General features: G+C 42.7%; 1 protein-coding gene across 1 annotated transcript; it reads right to left on the bottom strand.

Moving 5' to 3' along the window:
* Nucleotides 1–1,047: 1,047 nt before the first annotated feature.
* Nucleotides 1,048–16,881, bottom strand: LOC139566766 (uncharacterized). Its single transcript, XM_071388061.1, has 7 exons — nucleotides 16,663–16,881; nucleotides 16,305–16,553; nucleotides 15,706–15,830; nucleotides 13,126–13,293; nucleotides 3,296–3,448; nucleotides 2,805–2,913; nucleotides 1,048–2,581 (listed from the first exon to the last, which is right to left on the bottom strand). The coding sequence occupies exons 1-7, from the start codon at nucleotides 16,700–16,702 to the stop codon at nucleotides 1,617–1,619; spliced, it is 1,809 nt and encodes a 602-aa protein (XP_071244162.1). The 5' UTR covers nucleotides 16,703–16,881; the 3' UTR covers nucleotides 1,048–1,616.
* Between the last annotated feature and the right edge of the window lie 1,830 nt (nucleotides 16,882–18,711).

Here is an 18,711-nt window from a genome sequence, read left to right as displayed (position 1 = left end):
TGCTTATTACGTTACATATCAAATCTCCTAATCATGATCACTATCTTTCAAGTTCAGAGCAGACTTGTTAAGAACGAAGTGTGATAAAATACAATAATAAAATAACTTTATTCCATCTACTCAGTAAGGTAAATATTTAAGTGCTTGTTCTAGTCTAGGCTTACTGTCGCTGTAAAAACACGTATTTACACAAGCCTGTTTCAAATGATAAGTTAACAAAGGGTTAATGAGGTGTATGTGGTGAATTACCCTCTTACCCTAAGACACTTAACATGATAACTATAATATTTCCGGTAAAGAATTATTCCCAGAAGTGCATACATCTCAAGCCACGATTTCTCCCTATTGTGGATACTCCTATGTCTGGTAAGGTTACTCCGGGAACATAGTTTGCACTTTAAGGGCCTCTCCTTGGTGTGAACGGTCTGATGTGCCTTCACATAGTTTGCATTAGTGACGCGCTGTACAGGTGGGGCAGGTGTTCGGCGTACGTCGTAATGCTCGGCATCCCACGTTGTGACCGAGTGACACCAGAGAAGGTAGAAGCAGGAGCCACCACCCTCAGGTGGAAAAACCCATTCACCAGGCATTAGACGAAACCCTGAAGGAGAAGACAGACTCCCACCAGGGGGGTCTCCCACAGCTCTCTGTGAAGGCTGAATCCCAGGGTGACCTGCTCTGATCATCATTGTTACTGTGGTGTTTGAATCATAGGAACAGGAGGGTCTATCTCTACTAGCCCCAGGCCCTGCTTCATCCCTGCACTGAGACTGGGAAGAGAAGGATCTAGGCTGCAGACTGGATCCCTGACTGGACCATCCATCTCTCTGATGACCACCAGGACTGAGGTTGTTCAGCCCACCTGTCCACTGGTTGTGTTCTATGTTGTGGTGGAGTCTCTGTCCCTCGTGGTTAGGACCTTTGTTCTGACTCGGGAAGGAAGAGCGACAGCTCCTGATCCATGATCCTGACCAGTCACTTCATAGGTCCAGTCGCCAGTAACACCGGATCAGCAGGTCTTCATTGACTACAGACTGCAAACAAAGATTGTACTGAAAAGCAGGAAACTTTATTTAAACTCTTTCCTGTACACACAAACATGACATTATAAAATGTGAACCACAGCCCATCTTGAAAACTGATTCAAGTACCTAACAATATGGAGCCATTGGAGTTTATTCTAAAATATATATATATAAAAAATGATACAAAATAACCAAGTCAGTCAGAGTCAATTTAGTAGTTCATTTAAACAAAATAGCAATCACAAGTAGAATAACATCACTAGGGTAACACTACCTTTTATATAAATATGGTACCATAAAATACATTTTAGAATACTTTGGAAAAGGTTCAACATTACACACATCTTCACTACTTCATTTTAAGTCAATGAATTAAGGCACTAACATTTCCTCATTATAAAACACCAGCATCAAACAGGACACGGCTCACTTTACATCAGTGAAGAATTTTTACAGACACCATCACATCAACCATCACCATATCATCTACTCTGCCTCATCATACTCATTCTTTCCTCAGTTCACCTCATCCAGTTCCCTACTACATCCAAAACCAACAACAAACAAACTAACTAGTACTAAATTACATGTCTATACATGGACCATGTGCATTTTCTGCTGGTGTATCCTGAGATAGCTCCTCTCTGAGAACCTCTTCTCGCAGTGCGTACAGGCAAACGGCCTCTCTCCCGTGTGGACCTTCAGGTGCCTCTTCAGCTGGTGCTGGTGGGAGAACCTCTTCTCACACTGGGGGCAGCTGAAGGGTTTCTCCCCTGTGTGGACCCTCTGATGGCTCTTCAGGTGGCCAGCCCGGGCGAAGCGCATATAACACTGTGTACAGTTGAATGGTTTCTCCCCTGTGTGAGTCCTCTGGTGGATCTCCACCTGTTTGGGAAAACTGAAGGCTTTCCCACAGAATGAACATGGGAAGCGCTTCTCTTTGACGCTGCCAGCTTTACAGATTACGTCTCTACTACGTTCATTTGTCAATGGGCTTGTGTAGCCATTTAGTGATGAGGCACTGGCATTGTCTGAGGTCTGGTTTAACATTAGGAGAGTGTGAGGAGGATGAAGGCCAGGGAGTGTCTGTGTTGTCGCAGGGTCCATGTTCCAGTTGATAGATCCTATAGAAGGCAGGCTGAAGGCAGCACCTGTTAGGGGGTTAACCTGAGGCGCCATCAGTCTCTCTGAATCACAACTATAGGAGCAGGATGGAGCATCGCTAGCCGAGTCTGTGTCTGTTCTCTCCAGCCGCATACGGACACCTCCCCGTACCTGCAGACCAAATTTACGCCTCGCCCTGGTCTCAGCCAGTCTGTTGTCATGGAGACTAAGTTTGGTTGTTTTGTGTTCGACTGTCGGTTTCTGGTTGTGGTTAACAGTGTAGTTCCCCCGCTGAGAGTTGAGGATGCTGTCCCATCCACTGACCTCCATTATATCGCCTCTGGTCCTGGCCTGATCAGTGACGTTGTCTCTTAGGCCTTTGGCTGCACAGGTCTGGGTCTGGGAATCCAAGATGGCTGCCCAGTCTCCTCTGTTAGCCTCCAGCCAACCACCTGCAGGAAGAAGTTACAAAAGACTTCACAAACATGGCAGAGAACATTCTACATATGGATTTCTTTTGTCAATTACCTGAGCATTTTCATACATTGTTTTTTTTGTATGTAAACAAATAGCATTTTATGATTGAAGAAAATTAAGGAAAAATAATAGCCAGATGCATCACTATTTCCATTGAAGATCTATTACTGTATGTAGACTATTTTATTTCTCCCTTACCTTCCTCCCCCAGCTTTAGTCCACTCAGCAGGTCAATGCTCTCTGGTTCGTCTATTGTCTCCTCTTTGACAATCAGCAGATCAGGCTTCCCATCCTCCATGTCTACTGACTGTAAGAGATACAGAGTGAGAGGATGTTGGATCACGAAATCTGATATGAGCACCCTGCTATGGAGCATCTTCTGATTGGGGATTGCTATGGGTCCTATGCAAACGTGTTAGTTGATTTGATTACTTGACCTTCTTTAATTAATGGTTTGATAATTCTAAGGCATGGTTCCACACTACCAGACAATATATCAAGACCTGTGCCCTTATACACAAAGAGTCTCAGAGTAGAAGTGGTGATCGAGGATCAGGTCCCGCACCTGTCTACATAGTCTTGTGATCTAAAATGACAAAACTGATCCTACTTCAGCACTCATACTCTGAGAGGCTTAGTGGAATACGGCCCGAACTAATACCATTCAGACAGTAGTTCAGTGGGCTCACCTCAGTGAGACTGTGTGTGGTCCTGTGCTGATCAGCTGGTTCCTCTGTGGGTTCAGGAGGAGGTGTAGTCTGGTTGTCCTCCATGACTATGGTCTCCTCAGTGTTCCCCAGACCCTCCTCCTTCACCAGCAGCACCTCTGGACCCTCCTCCTCCTGGAAGAGACATGTGATACAGATTACACAGACGTACACTCCCTCAGGTACGTACACACAGATAATAAACACACTTTCAACATGGAGTGTTTACCCATCTCGACGACATTTGAGTTCTATACTGTAGTTACAGAATTACTTCATTGTTGTTAAACCCATCATGGTGGACAAATATGATGTTGTGGGTAAAAATAAGTCAGCTATGATAAGTCAAGTCAACATCATACAAACCTGACTAAACTATATTGACGTGTTCGTTAGTATGTGTGTACACTACACAGTGCATTTGGAAAGTATCCAGACTCCTTGACTTTCTCCACATTTTGTTACGTTAGTTTTATTCTAAAATGTATTAAATTGTTGTTTTCCTCAATCTACACACAATACCCCATAATGACAAAGTAAAAACAGGTTTAGACATTTTACAAATGTATAAACAAATGTAATGTTTTACATAAGTTCAGACCCTTTACTCAGTACTTTGTTGAAGCACCTTTGGCAGCAATTACAGCCTCGTGTCTTCTTGGGTATGACGCTAGAAGCTTGGCGCACCTATACTTGGAGTTTCTTCTCTGCAGATCCTCTCAAGCCTGCACAGTTATTTTCAGGTCTTTACAGAGATGTTCGATCGGCTTCAAATCCGGGCTCTGGCTGGGCCACTCAAAGATATTCAGAGACTTGTCCCGAAGCCACTCCTGCGTTGTCTTGGCTGTGTGCTTAGGGTCATTGTCCTGTTGGAAGGTGAACCTTCGCCTTAGTCGGAGGTCCTGAGCTCTCTGGAACAGGTTATCAAGGATATCTGTGCTCCGTTAATCTTTCCCTCGATCCTGAATAGTCTCCCAGTCCTGGCTGCCAAAAAACATCCCCACAGCATGATGCTGCCACCAACATGCTTCACCGTAGGTATGGTGCCAGGTTTCCTCCAGATGTGACTCTTGGTATTCAGGTCAAAGAGTTCAATCTTGGGTTCGTCAGACCAGAGAACCTGGTTTCTCATGGTCTGAGAGTTAAACCCTACCTCTTAAATGAATCCTACCCCCCCACCTAAAAATAAACATTAACAGATGCCTCAAGTCCTCAACTGGCAGCTTCATTAAATAGTAACCGCAAAACACCAGTCTCAACATCAACAATGAAGAGGTGACTCCGGGTTGCTGGCCTTCTAGGCAAAGTTGCAAAGAAAAAGCCATATCTCAGACTGGCCAATAAAAAGAAAAGATTAAGATGGGCAAAAGAACACAGTCACTGGACAGAGGAACTCTGCCTAGAAGGCCAGCACCGGGGCCTCCCACTCTTTCTATTCTGGTTAGAGACAGTTTGCGCTGTTCTGTGAAGGGAGTAGTACACAGCGTTGTATGAGATCTTCAGTTTCTTGGCAATTTATCGCATGGAATAGACTGACGAGTTTCATCAGAACGTAATTTGTTTCTGGCCATTTTTAGCCTGTAATCGAACCAACAAATGCCGATGCTCCAGATACTCAACTAGTCTAAAGAAGGCCAGTTTTATTGCTTCTTTAATCAGAACAACAGTTTTCAGCTGTGCTAACATAATTGCAAAAGGGTTTTCTAATGAGCAATTAGCCTTTTTAAAATGATAAACTTGTATTAGCTAACACAACGTGCCATTGGAACACAGGAGTGATGGTTGCTGTAGATATTTCCAGCTACAATAGTAATTTACAACATTAACAATATCTACACAATTTCTGATCAATTTGATGTTATTTCAATGGACAATTTTTTTTGCTTTTCTTTCAAAAACAAGGACATTTCTAAGTGACCCCAAACGTTTGAACGGTAGTGTATCTCATCAGCCACCTGGTGGAAGGGACTTTGTGGATCTGAGGCTCTTTCCCCTGTTGCCTCATCATCCTCCAAATCCCACCAACATCAGCCGCCTCAGAGCGCAACTGGTCCTTGTTTGGGAACACACACCAAAGCACATAACAGGCTGACCAATCCGGGCAAATTTTAGGCTTTTTGAGCCTGACAACGAGCCATCCTCAACAAGGTTGGAAAGTGACAGTGAAGATGAGGCCTCCAGAGTCTGATGTTCAAGAGGTGGACATTGAGGAGGTTTAGGGAGAAGACATGAAAGCCTGAGAGGAAGAAAACCAAAGCTTTAGTTTCTAGACTATCATTTTACAGATGTATGTTAAACGTTTTTGGGAGATGTGATGGATCATTCAATATTCCCTTTTATTGTGCAGTGAAATCATCCCATGTGAAGAGTCAATTCACAAGAGTCAAGTTCAATTCGTAACTAAATTGTTTTTTTTATTTCTATTGGAAGGATTTAATAATTTGCAACTATGTCTACTTATGATAAGGTAAAAGGATTATGTTTCTGTCTCCATATGATATGGTAAATATATCCAATGCAAAAAAACAGCTACACTTAAATGGTGTTAATATTAATTTGCATATTTCCATCAATTCCCATATTTCTGTCAACTCCCACGGAAAGTTTCCACCTCTGAATATTCCCCAAAATGTGCAACCCTAGTCAGGATCAAGGCAAAGATGACCAGAGCAGTACAGAGAGATCCTTGATGAAACCCTGCTCCAGAGCGCTCAGGATCTCAGACTGTGTCAAAGGTTCACCTTCCAACAGGACGACAACCCTAAGCACAAAGCCAATACAATGCAGGAACAAGGGTCTGAATAGTTATGGAAATGTGATATTTCAGTTTTGTATTTTTATAAATTAGCAAACATCTCTAAAAACCTGTTTTTGCTTTGCCATTATGGGGTATTGTTTGTAGCTTGATGGGAAAAAAACTATTTAATCAATGTTAGAATAAGGCTGTAACCTAACAATGTGGAAAAAGTCAAGGGGTCTGAATATTTTCCAACGGCACTGTATATAGGAGATACATATGGTGCATAGGAAGTAACGACAAGAGAATCATTGAAGATGCACATGGGGTAATAATGGAGATTAGAGTGTGTTTGGGACTATTATTAAGTGGATGTGAAAGTTGTGTGATTGTAAAATATGACATTAAGCTGATTGAAATGTGGATAATAAATGGATTGAAATTATTACTATTAAGATTGAATTTTGGATAATAAGCTGATAGAAAATTGGATAATAAGAGATTGAAATGTAGCTATAACGTACTGAGTCTGGGGACTAGCTCCAGTGTGAGTGTGGCCGAGTTTTCCAGTTCTGTGTGAGCCGAGTTTTTCAATCTAGGGGTTCCATCCACCACCGCCCATCGTAGTCTGGGACTACAAGTGTATAGGAAGTAGTGGCAAGAGAACCGTTGAAGATACATATGTAACGATGTAAAAAGTCTACGTGGTCTGAGAACCACTGATAATAGCACACGGTGTTATTGTAGGAATTTAGAATCGTTGAAGATGCACGTGGTGTGACTGTGAATACCTAAGTATAGTTATATAAGGAAAATAATGAATACCCCAACCAGTTCTGTGTGAGCTGAATTTTCAGATCTATAACGTTATTTAGGGGTTCTGTATGGAGATAAGAGTATTATTCCCGAATATGCTGTTAAATAGAACACTAGAGGGAATATGTAAACCCCTGTATGAATAGAACACTGGTGTAGAGGAGGAATTTGTGATGTAACATGTATAATGGGTTACCAGAGATCTGACAAAGTAACAATAGGAAAAATATACATACAACTTGTACACCCACACGTAGACGTATTCTGAGAAATGTTCAGTGGTCCCTTTATGGATCATTTGAGAAAGATTAGGTTAAAGCATTGTACGGGATTTGACTTGCCCCTAACCAATAAAACCATAAACACTTATGAGATTTCTTCCACGCTGGTAATACGTTTTGAAATAAACCCCATACCCTGTTAAATAGAACCAATGATGTTAAACGGTTGAGTAGGTGAATACAGAACATGCTAGGTAGAGACTTAATATAGACAGAGCATGCGATATACAGGGGACTGAGACAGTGCCAGCCCAGTTAATACATATTGATCCCTCCAAAGCATTACATATGAATCTTAAAATAGACATTTAATAAGTGTGAAGGAACAAAGTGAATGGTAAGTGGCTTTCAGATAGCACTCTAATGCAATATCTTAGTAATTTGAAGAAGTAAATGTTTCAATACAAGGTCACATTATGAACAGAGGGATTGAGCATTAGGACCGATATTAAATTAGAGGCCGTTTGGGTTAGAGATAAGCTTCCCGTGGAACAGCTAGCCGCCAGTACTCACTGAAAATAAACCTGTCTGTAAGGGGTGTCCCTCACAGACAGTGGGGAAATCTGGGACAGAGGTATGAATAATTGAAATGACAATTTCCAATTTTTATTCTATAGTTTGGGTAGCACCAGTGATTTAAGTAGGAAAGTAATATAATTTAAAACAATCTGTTTCCATTACGTGGAACTGTGTCCAGAATTGAAGTAGATCCAAGTAAATGTTTTTAGTCAGGAATATTGAGCTGATAAGCCAGCACCAACTTTTTGAAGGTCCTAGTAGATTTGTTAAACAGGTTTCTTATTTTGACTAGTTTATGTCCCAGGGACAGTTTGTACAGAACTGTATGTCAATGCAACAGGTCAAAATGACAATGATTACAAGAGACAGGCTCTGGGATTGTTTACTTTAGAAGAGGCCTATTCAGCTTGACTGCTAAGGCCTGGCCATTTTGTTTGTTTTTACCCTACAATTTTTACCACACACATTTTTACCAAACATAACGATGGTCGACAGTTATGGCCAACAGTTCTATTTTTTCATCAGACCAGAGGACATTTCTCCAAAAAGTACGATCTTTGTCCCCATGTGCAGTTGCAAACCGTGGTCTAGCTTTTTTATGGCGTTTTGGAGCAGTGGCTTCTTCTTTGCTGAGTGACCTTTCAGGTTATGTCGATATAGGACTCATTTTACTATGGATATAGATACTTTTGTACCTGTTTCCTCCAGCATCTTCACAAGGTCCTTTGCTGCTGTTCTGGGATTGATTTGCACTTTTCGCACCAAATGACATTCATCTCTAGGAGACAGAACGTGTCTCCTTCCTGAGCGGTATGACGGCTGCGTGGTCCCATGGTGTTTATACTTGCGTACTATTGCTTGTACAGATGAATGTGGTACCTTCAGGCCTTTTGCTCCCAAGGATGAACCAGAATTGTGGAGGTCTACAATTTTTTTTCTGAGGTCTTGGCTGATTTCTTTTGATTTTCCCATGATGTCAAGCAAATAGACACTGAGTTTGAAGGTAGGCCTTGAAATACATCCACAGGTACACCTCCAATTGACTCAAATTATGTCAATTAGCCTATTAGATGCTTCTAAAGCATGACATCATTTTCTGGAATTTTCTAAGCTGTTTAAAGGCACAGTCAACTTAGTGTATGTAAACTTCTGACCCACTGCAATTGTGATACGTTGAATTATAAGTGAAATAATCTGTCTGCAAACAATTGTTGGTAAAATGACTTGTGTCATGCCCAAAGTAGATGTCCTAACCGACTTGCCAAAACTATAGTTTGTTAACAAGAAATTTGTGAAGTGATTGAAAAATGAGTTTTAATGACTCCAACCTAAGTGTATGTAAATTTTCGACTTCAACTGTATGTGTAACTGTATGAAGCGAAGGTTAAGTTAAAACATTCTACTGCAATGGTTTTACAAGTACAACCCAGAAAGAAGGGTTTGAAATTATGAAGTGTCTGGTTTAATGTGTTGATTTCCCTTACTTTATTATAAATATGATATAGAAGCTAAAAACGAATGCGTACGTTAAAATGTAGGCCTCCCGGGTGGCGCAGTGGTCTAGGGCACTGCATCGCAGTGCTAACTGCGCCACCAGAGTCTCTGGGTTCGCGCCCAGGCTCTGTCGCAGCCGGCCGCGACCGGTAGGTCCGTGGGGCGACGCACAATTGGGCTAGCGTCGTCCGGGTTAGGGAGGGTTTGGCCGGTAGGGATATCCTTGTCTCATCGCGCTCCAGCGACTCCTGTGGCGGGCCGGGCGCAGTGCGCGCTAACCAAGGGGGCCAGGTACACGGTGTTTCCTCCGACACATTGGTGCGGCTGGCTTCCGGGTTGGAGGCGCGCTGTGTTAAGAAGCAGTGCGGCTTGGTTGGGTTGTGCTTCGGAGGACGCATGGCTTTCGACCTTCGTCTCTCCCGAGCCCGTACGGGAGTTGTAGCGATGAGCCAAGATAGTAATTACTAGCGATTGGATACCACAAAAAGGGGGGAGAAAATGGGATAAAATAAAATAAAAATATTTAAAAAATAAAATAAATGTAACGATTATTGTCCCACAAGTGATAATGTGATGGACATTTTTAAGTGTGTGCTTTTCTAATAACCAATCTCTGTGTTCATGCTGATTGAACGAATCCTCACTATCACTATCTGCAATTTGGCAGTACCCCAAGAATGTTGTTTAGAGAAAGGGATATCTCAGTTTCAGCTTAGAGAGAAGTCTCATGAGGTATTAGTCTGTCACATGCTTGAAAATAAACAATGATTCATTTAAGATTGACTTTGAGTCTCCCTGTGTAAAAGTTTCTACGATAGTGTCATTGTCTGTCACCTCAATCTTTCTCTCGACCTGTGTGCACCTACGCTGTAAACTTTCACTCATAGGCTAGGTTGTAGCAACCTCATGATGGGTATAGAGTAACACGTTGTAGCCTAAACCTATCGATGTTACATTGAACTGGGTGAATGGAATATGAATGACTGTCATCCAATATGCTGTAATATAAATAAGGCCATGCTCGTAAAAAAATATAATTGACCTCCCTCATCTTAAATGACATTGACCGCCACTGGTATTCATAGCATTCTTACGGCTTGCTAGATCATTGTGACCTGCAGTAGCGCAGAGGTCTAAGCAGCGTGCTTTGGCTCCGAGCCTCATGAGTTCTCGCCCAGTGCTGGGTGATATAGTGGCAAGCCTGAGCCTACATTAGGCCCACAAGTGAATTGCATTTATTTCAATGTTTTCAAGAAGTAAAACAAATAGTCTGATAATTTACTATCCAGAGAAAAGTCTCAGCTCAACAAAATCTTCTTTGGATAGGCTCAAACAGCTTTACAAAATGAAATATTAAGGCCACACAATACAGGCTTTCAATCCACACCAAAGACAATAACTAAATTGGCAAATTATACACAGCCCAACTATAGGCGAGCATCCACACTGGAGGAAAATGTATCGTTCTACAGTAAGTTCTACATCTGTCAATCAACTGATGGCCCAAATCAGCTCATCAACTCAGCCAGGGACACAAACAATAGCCTATAATCTGTTTTCACACCTTTCATAATGTGACAATGGATAGGCTAAAAGCCAATTTATGCTTGATCTGAAAATGTGGTCGGAGGCTCCATATGGAAGGTGTGAAGCAATTGTGGCGCCTACAGAAGCATGCAGAGGCCAAATTGAGCTCCGTACCGCATCGCGCCTCCCAAATTTTGTAACAATGCAGAGGGCTCCGTATATCTCCGCACTGACATGATTGGCTGACGGTAGGTGGGCGGCGGAAGGTCCTGTATAAACACAAACTCACTTCCTTGACAAGTTCCTTCACAACAGCTCTGCGAAGCACAAAAAGTATGAATTCCCTGACTTTTGCAGAGGCCGTATCACCGTAAATGCTACACGGCCAATGCAGACGTCGGATTGACCATGCAGCGCCTTTTACGGGTAGCCTACAGAATTTAGCCGATTGGAATATAATCAAATGGCATATTGTAACCAGTGTCTGTCCTCAGTCCAAGAGTTGAATAAAAAAAGTATACATTTCCTTTTCAGTGTTAAAACAAACAAATTCCTAGGTGTTCTCATTGACGAAAAAAATAAACTGGGCAAATCCCACTTCATTTGTCTGCAATAAAATTGCGAGAGGTATTGGTGTCATCAGACAAATTCAACATCTCATCCCAAGGAAAATAATATTAAATCTGTAATACACCTTAATGCATCCTTATGTTGCAATATAGTCTAGGCCCCTCAAACTAAACTCTGGAGTTAGTTGTGCTGTGTTTCTTTCTCCATTGTTCCCCTCTACTCACAGACATATTTAGACCTGGAACAACATGTGGGTGCAATTCATTATCAGGTAGAACAGAAAACCAGCAGGCTCTGGACCTCGTAGGGTAAGAGTTGAATAGCCCTGGTCTAGGCCAATACTTACAAAAGTAACTTTAACATATTCATTCTCCAAAAACTATTTTTGTGATGCTGGCAACTCATTTCAGACAGTCGTGCCAGTTCCTCTCCACTTTTCCATCACTTTCAAGTTCTTAATATTTATGACATCAACCAACTTAAAATCTGTATGCATTTCAATTAAAAAATATATGTACTCCCTGTTTCTTTTCAATCACTATTCACATGTAATACTCAGGTCCACCACTACTCAACAAGAACTGGCACAGATCTCCACACCCCTTTTTTCTGTACAAGACAAGGTACATTTTTCATCTCCTACAGAGGTCCATTTTTCAGAACAGTCTTCCAGAACACCTCAAACACTTTTTAGGCTTATCACCTGCCTTATATATCACACAATATCTGGATGCAATATTCTACCCACAAGTATTCAACACTGAAATCTGTTTCATTATTCTAAATGCATCTGTGGATCTTTTCTGCTGATAACACTGAATCTATGTTTTTAATGCAGGGCTTGATCTAAACGCCAGACGCTATAGAGTGGAATGGTGTTTCTGCTGGTGTATCCTGAGGTTGCTCCTCTCTGAGAACCTCTTCCTGCAGTGCGTACAGGCAAATGGCCTCTCTCCTGTGTGACCTTCAGGTGCATTTTCAGCTGGTCCTGGCGGGAGAACCTCTTCTCACAATGGGGGCAGCTGTAGGGTTTCTCCCCTGTGTGGACCCTCTGGTGCCTCTTCAGGTGACAAGCCTGGGAAAAGCACATATGACACTGGGTACAGCTGAAGGGTTTCTCTCCTGTGTGGACCCTCTGGTGAATCTCCACCTTCTGGGGGCAGCTGAAGCCTTTGTTACAGAACATGCAGAGGAACCGTTTCTCTTTACTATTGCCTGATGTTGCTCCCCCTCCACGAGCCATGGCCCTTTGAGTTCAACACCTGATCGACGCAGCCGTGTGAATCGGAAGGTGCCATCGACGTGGACACTGGGTCACGATCTCCGAATGCGTGTAAAGGGGAGTGGGTGACAACATTTATATTTGTGTCTGAGCTTTCTCTGTAATCTAAGAAATCTCTGCCCTGTGAGTGTCCGTCTCCTAGGTGACTATCTGCATTCCATATGGGAGGAGCGTCACCCTCCACTTTTACCTCGTCTACCAGTACAACCTCCCGTTTCTTATCTAGGCACCCTTCAGAGTATACACTACTACTGTACTGGTTCCACTCCCCTCTAAACAGATGAGTCTGTGTTTCTAAACCCAAGGATATGTTGCCAGGGTCCATCTCTGTAGCGTAAGAACAAGACAGGTCATCAACACCAGTGTCTAACGTGTCACCATCGCCACAGGAAAGAACCGTCCTCTGGCTCTGGTGAAATACCGGTAAGTACTCTGAGCTGGAAGCAGGAGGACAGCCCAGTGGCCCCAGCTCCAGTGTCTCCGAGTCTGATCTGTGGTCAGATTCTGTGGGTAAGAGCCTGTGTGTTACAGTTAAAGTCTTGGTGTCTGTCTCTGACTTGAGGACGGTGTTCGGCGTTCCACTGACCTCCGTGATGCTGTGTCGTGTCCTGGGCTGAGGCGAGGTGGCGGGGTCCTCCCTGGATACAGGGGGTGCTCCAGTCAATCCAGTCTGGATGTCTCTTCTGTGTCTTGTGTCCTCTCTTTCAGTTCTCTCCTGCTTGACCCCAGGACCTGAAACCTCTGTATCTGCAGACTGACACAAGAAGAGAGGAGGTTATTACTGGTACATGAGTGGAATTGGATAACAATGTTGTAGGAAAGTCTCACAAACTCCCCTATGGCAGAGAAATAAGGATGTACAGTACCAGTCAAAAGTTTCTTAATTTTTACTATTTTATACATTGTAGAATAATAGTGAAGACATCAAAACTATGAAATAACACACATGGAATCATGTAGTAACCAAAAAAAGTGTTAAACAAATTAAAATATATTTGAGATTCTTCAAAGTAGCCAGCTTTGCACAAGCTTGGCATTCTCTCAACCAGCTTCATGAGGTCACCTGGAATACATTTCAATTAACATGTGTGCCTTGTTAAAAGTTCATTTGTGGAATTTCTTTCCTTAATTGCGTTTGAGACAATCAGTTGTGTTGTGACAAGGTAGGGGGTATACCTTTTTGGTAGAAGATCAAGTCCATATTACGGCAAGAACAGCTCAAATAAGCAAAGAGAAATGACAGTCATTACTTTAAGACATGAAGGTTAGTCAATACAGAACATTTCAAGAGCTTTTAAAGTGCAGTCCTTAAAAACCATCCAGCGCTATGATGAAACTGGTTCTCATGAGGAAGGTCACAGAATAGGAAGACTGAGAGTTACCTTTGCTGCAGAGGATAAGTTCGTTAGTTACCAGCTTCAGAAATTGCAGCCCAAATAAATGCTTCACAGAGTTTAAGTAACAGACACATCTCAACAGTTCAGAGGAGACTGTGTGAATTTTTTATTTTACCTTTATTTAACTAGGCAAGTCAGTTAAGAACAAATTCTTATTTTCAATGACGGCCTATAAACAGTGGGACTGAACGACAGATTTTACCTTGTCAGCTCGGGGATTTGATCTTGCAACCTTCCGGTTACTAGTCCAATGCTCTAACCACTAGGCTACCTGCCGCCCCATGAATCAGGCCTTCATGGTCGAATTGTTGCAAAGAAACCACTATTAAAGGACACCAATAAGAAGAGACTTGCTTGGGCCAAGAAACACGGGCAATGGACATTAGACTGGTGGAAATCTGTCCTCTGGTCTGATGAGTCCAAATTTTTGATTTTTGGTTCCAACTGCCGTATCTTTGTGACGCAGAGTAGGTGAACGGATGATCTCCGCATGTGTGTTTCCCACTGTAAAGCATGGAGGAGGTGTGATGTTTGGGGGTGCTTTGCTGGTGACACTGTCAGTGATTTATTTAGAATTCAAGGCACACTTAACCAGCATGGCTACCACAGCATTCTGCAGCGAATTGCCATCCCACCTGGTTTGCGCTTAGTGGGACAATGACCCAACACACCTCCAGGCTGAGTAAGGGCTATTTGAACAAGAAGGAGAGTGATTGAGTGCTGCATCAGATGACCTGGTGTTACGGATACAGGTATCCTGTGTGTGTTTATTTTCTCTCCTTCTCCCCTCACAGGTGGCAATAATCATTCCCCAATCAGTCACCAATCAGAAGACACACCTCTTCCTGTTTCCATTACCAAATCACATCCCCTTTCCCTTGGTTTAAAAACCCATTCAGTTGTTTTCTCCAGAGCTTATTCTTTCTGTAGATCTCTTGTTTTTGCAACTACATGTCACTTTGTCCGTTACCCTGTGAGTATTGTTTTGTTATGGCGTTTGACTGTTTGTTTGATGGTGGGAAAAGAGGGTACCAAGACAAGTCGCCCATGGGCATACACTTCCTGTAGGTGAACTTTGTCTAAATACACTAGTTAGAACTGGGCGGACCACCCTCTGTAATTTTGGTTAGTTAGCTAGCTGTTGAAGCAGGTAGACTAGCTTAGGGGTGTTTTTGAATGCTTATTATTTCTTTCCTTGGGTCCAGCTCAGCCCCTTTTCCCGCTCCCCATTACCGTGTGTTTACAAATAAACCATGAGTGTTTGACGCTAATTTAGTTGTCTGTGGTTTTCACTATTATACTTTGCATGAGTTATGTTATGGGTCTCGTTACCATCCCCCTAGACTGCAGGGCCAAAGGGATTCGTAACACCTGGCCTCCACAATCACCCGACCTCAACCCAATTGAGATGGGATGAGTTGGACCGTAGAGTGAAGGAAAAGCATCCCAGCTGAAGCTGGTTGAGAGAATGCCAAGCGTGTGCAAAGCTGTCATTAAGATAAAGGTTGGCTACTTTGAAGAATATAAAATATATTTTGATTTGTTTAACATTTCTTTTGGTTACTACATGATTCCATATGTGTTATTTTATAGTTTGATGTCTTCACTATTATTCTACAATGTATAAAATAGTAAAAATAAAGAAACCCTTGAATGAGTAGGTGTCCAAACTTTTGACTGGTACTGTACATGTAAACAAGTGAATAGCTGAGGGGAGCCTTTCTGAAAAAAAAACTGGCCACATTTGATGTACTGTATATTACACTGACCTCTATCACGATAACATGCTGGGTTGAGGTTCCACTCCCCTCATCAACAGTGATTGGTTGGTCATCTCTCCATGTAGTGTGTCCTGTTGGCTTCACAAAGCTCCTGAGGCCTCCAGTGAGATGTCCTTCACCAGAGATTAATTTGGGGGAAAAAGGTGGTTAGATTAGCTACTGTCAATGGTATATTGTACACAATTGACAATGTCTAGAATTGGCAAGGATGTAAGGTAACACCTCATAACTTATTGATATACTATTTATAGGTCGATTGCATGAAACATAATCATCATATTGTTTTCATTGAGTAAAGGAAACGCAGTAAATCAAGAATCTGGTATGAATATGATAGGAATTATTGCATACTATTCAAACTGACCATCCCCCAATTCTGGGGAACACATGTGAAAACATGTGCAGAGGGGAACGGGGCGACAGGCACTAAGCAATATATGACCGGCTACGCAGCCTCCGCCTTCCGGGAAATATTGTTTCTTTGTGCAATAATATCCTAAAACTGACAAAGAAACAATTCTGGGTAATACGTCTCAACACATACGCAGACGAACGGGGCGACAGCCACGGTCTTGTGCAAAATGTACCTCTTGCCATTCCTCTGTATCGGTCGAAGATCTTGACACTACTGGGACGACTGGCGAGGACTCGCTCTCTCATTGTCCTTTCTGCGCGCTCTCGTGTCACCTTCTGTTCCAATAGCTGTAATTTCCTCCGCAATGTCCTGTTTTCTTTCTGGCTTTGAGTTATTTCCAAACGAAACACTGCATAGTCGTCGTCTACGAGTTTACAGATGTCTGCCACGGCTGCATTCGCTAGAACCTCCATAATGGAGGCTATTTGAGAGTGAAAAACCATACAGTTAGCCATTGTTAGCAGATAGCTAGCGTTACCTAGATACAATCTATCAACCAAATTCTGTCTGCAATGCGAATTAAACACTACCGTTGGTAAGTATGTGATGCTGTGCCGTTAAAAGAGTCATATTTTGAGTTCCAGGGTGTTCATAAACGTCTAAATGACAATCAAAACGCTAATGTGGAAATTGTTCTTCGTCACTGTTCACTTCCGTTTTCTTCTTCGTGTGATTTTCCGGCAGTTTCACAGTTTCTAATACCATAGAGGAAGAGACAGGCCCAACTCGGCATAAAGTCTGTCTCCTTCCAGCAGGTGGCGTTTTTTCGTTGTTTCGTCAATCAAGGAAGGACTTTTCGTATTGTCAATGAGTGTCGAATTTGGTCAACAAAAAATGTTATGACTGTGGGTTTATTTGATCGAAAATTAGTTCCATAATGCTTAAGTTGTTACGAATGTACTGATATGTAGGACACGATGTCCTGGCAATTCGGAGAAAAAACACTATCAAATTGTATTGGTCACATACACATGATTAGCAGATGTTATTGCGAGTGTAGCTAAATGCTTGTGCTTCTAGTTCCGACAGTGCAGCAATGTCTAACAAGTAATATCTAGCAATTCCACAACAAATACCTAATACACACAAATCTAAGTAAAGGAATGGATTTTTTTATTTAACTAGGTAAGGCAGTTAAGAACAAATTCTTATTTACAATGACGGCCTACCAAAAGGCCTCATGAGGGGATGGGGGCTGGGATAACATTTTTATTATAAAATACAAATAGGACAAAACACACATGACAAAAGAGACAACACTACATAGAGACCTAAGACAACAACATAGCAAAGCAACAACACAACATGGTACAAACATTATTGGCCACAGACAACAGCACAAAGGGCAAGAAGGTAGAGACAACAATACATCACACAAAGCAGCCACAACTGTCAGTAAGAGTGTCCATGAAGAGATGGAGATAAAACTGTCCAGTTTATAAATATATGGATGAGCAATGTCAGAGCGGCATGGGCTAAGATGCAATAGATAGTATAGAATACAGTATATACATATGAGATGAGTAATGCAAGATATGTACATATTATTACAATGGATTATTAAAGTGACTAGTGTTCCATTCATTAAAGTGGCCAATGATTTCAAGTCTTATGTAGCCAGCAGCCTCTGTTAGTGATGGCTGTTTATCAGTCTGATGGCCTTGAGATGGAAGCTATTTTTCAGTCTCTTGGTCTCAGCTTTGATGCACCTGTACTGACCTCGCCTTCTGGATGGTAACGGGGTGAACAGGCAGTGGCTCGGATGGTTGTTGCCCTTGATTATCTTTTTGGCCTTCCTGTGACATCGGGTGCTGTAGGTGTCTTGGAGGGCAGGTAGTTTGCCCCCGGTGATGCGTTGTGCAGACCCCCCCACCCTCTGGAGAGCCCTGCGGTTGTGGGCGGTGCAGTTGCCGTGCCAGGCAGTGATAAAGCCAGACAGAATGCTCTCAATTGTGCATCTGTAAAAGTTTGAGGGTTTTAGGTGACAAGCCAAATTTCTTCAGCCTCCTGAGGTTGAAGAGGCACTGTTGCACCTTCTTCGCCACACTGTCTGTGTGGGTGGACCATTTCATTTTGTCAGTGATATGTACGCAGAGGAACTTTCCACCTACTCCACTACTATCCCGTCGATGTGGATAGGGGGGTGCTTCCTCTGCTGTTTCCTGAAGTCCACGATCATCGTTTTGTTGACGTTTAGTGAGGTTGTTTTCCTGACACCACACTCCAATAGCCCTCACCTCCCCCTGTAGGCTGTCTCGTCGTTGTTGGTAATCAAACCTACTACTGTTGTGTCATCTGCCAACTTGATGATTGAGTTGGAGGCGTGCATGACCACGCAGTCATGGGTGAACAGGGAGTACAGGAGGGGGCTGAGCACACACCCTTGTGGGGCCCCAGTGTTGAGGATCAGCAAAGTGGAGATGTTGTTTCCTACCTTCACCACCTGGGGGTGGCCCATCAGGACCCAATTGCACAGGGAGGGGTTGAGACCCAGGGCCTCAAGCTTAATGATGAACTTGGAGGGTACTATGGTGTTGAATGCTGAGCTGTAGTCAATAAACAGCATTCTTACATAGGTA

This window comes from Salvelinus alpinus, chromosome 39, assembly GCF_045679555.1.
Source record: "Salvelinus alpinus chromosome 39, SLU_Salpinus.1, whole genome shotgun sequence".
NCBI lineage: Eukaryota > Metazoa > Chordata > Actinopteri > Salmoniformes > Salmonidae > Salvelinus > Salvelinus alpinus.
The sequence above is the reverse complement of the archived record's forward strand: the minus strand, read 5'-3'. Positions and strand labels throughout refer to the sequence as shown.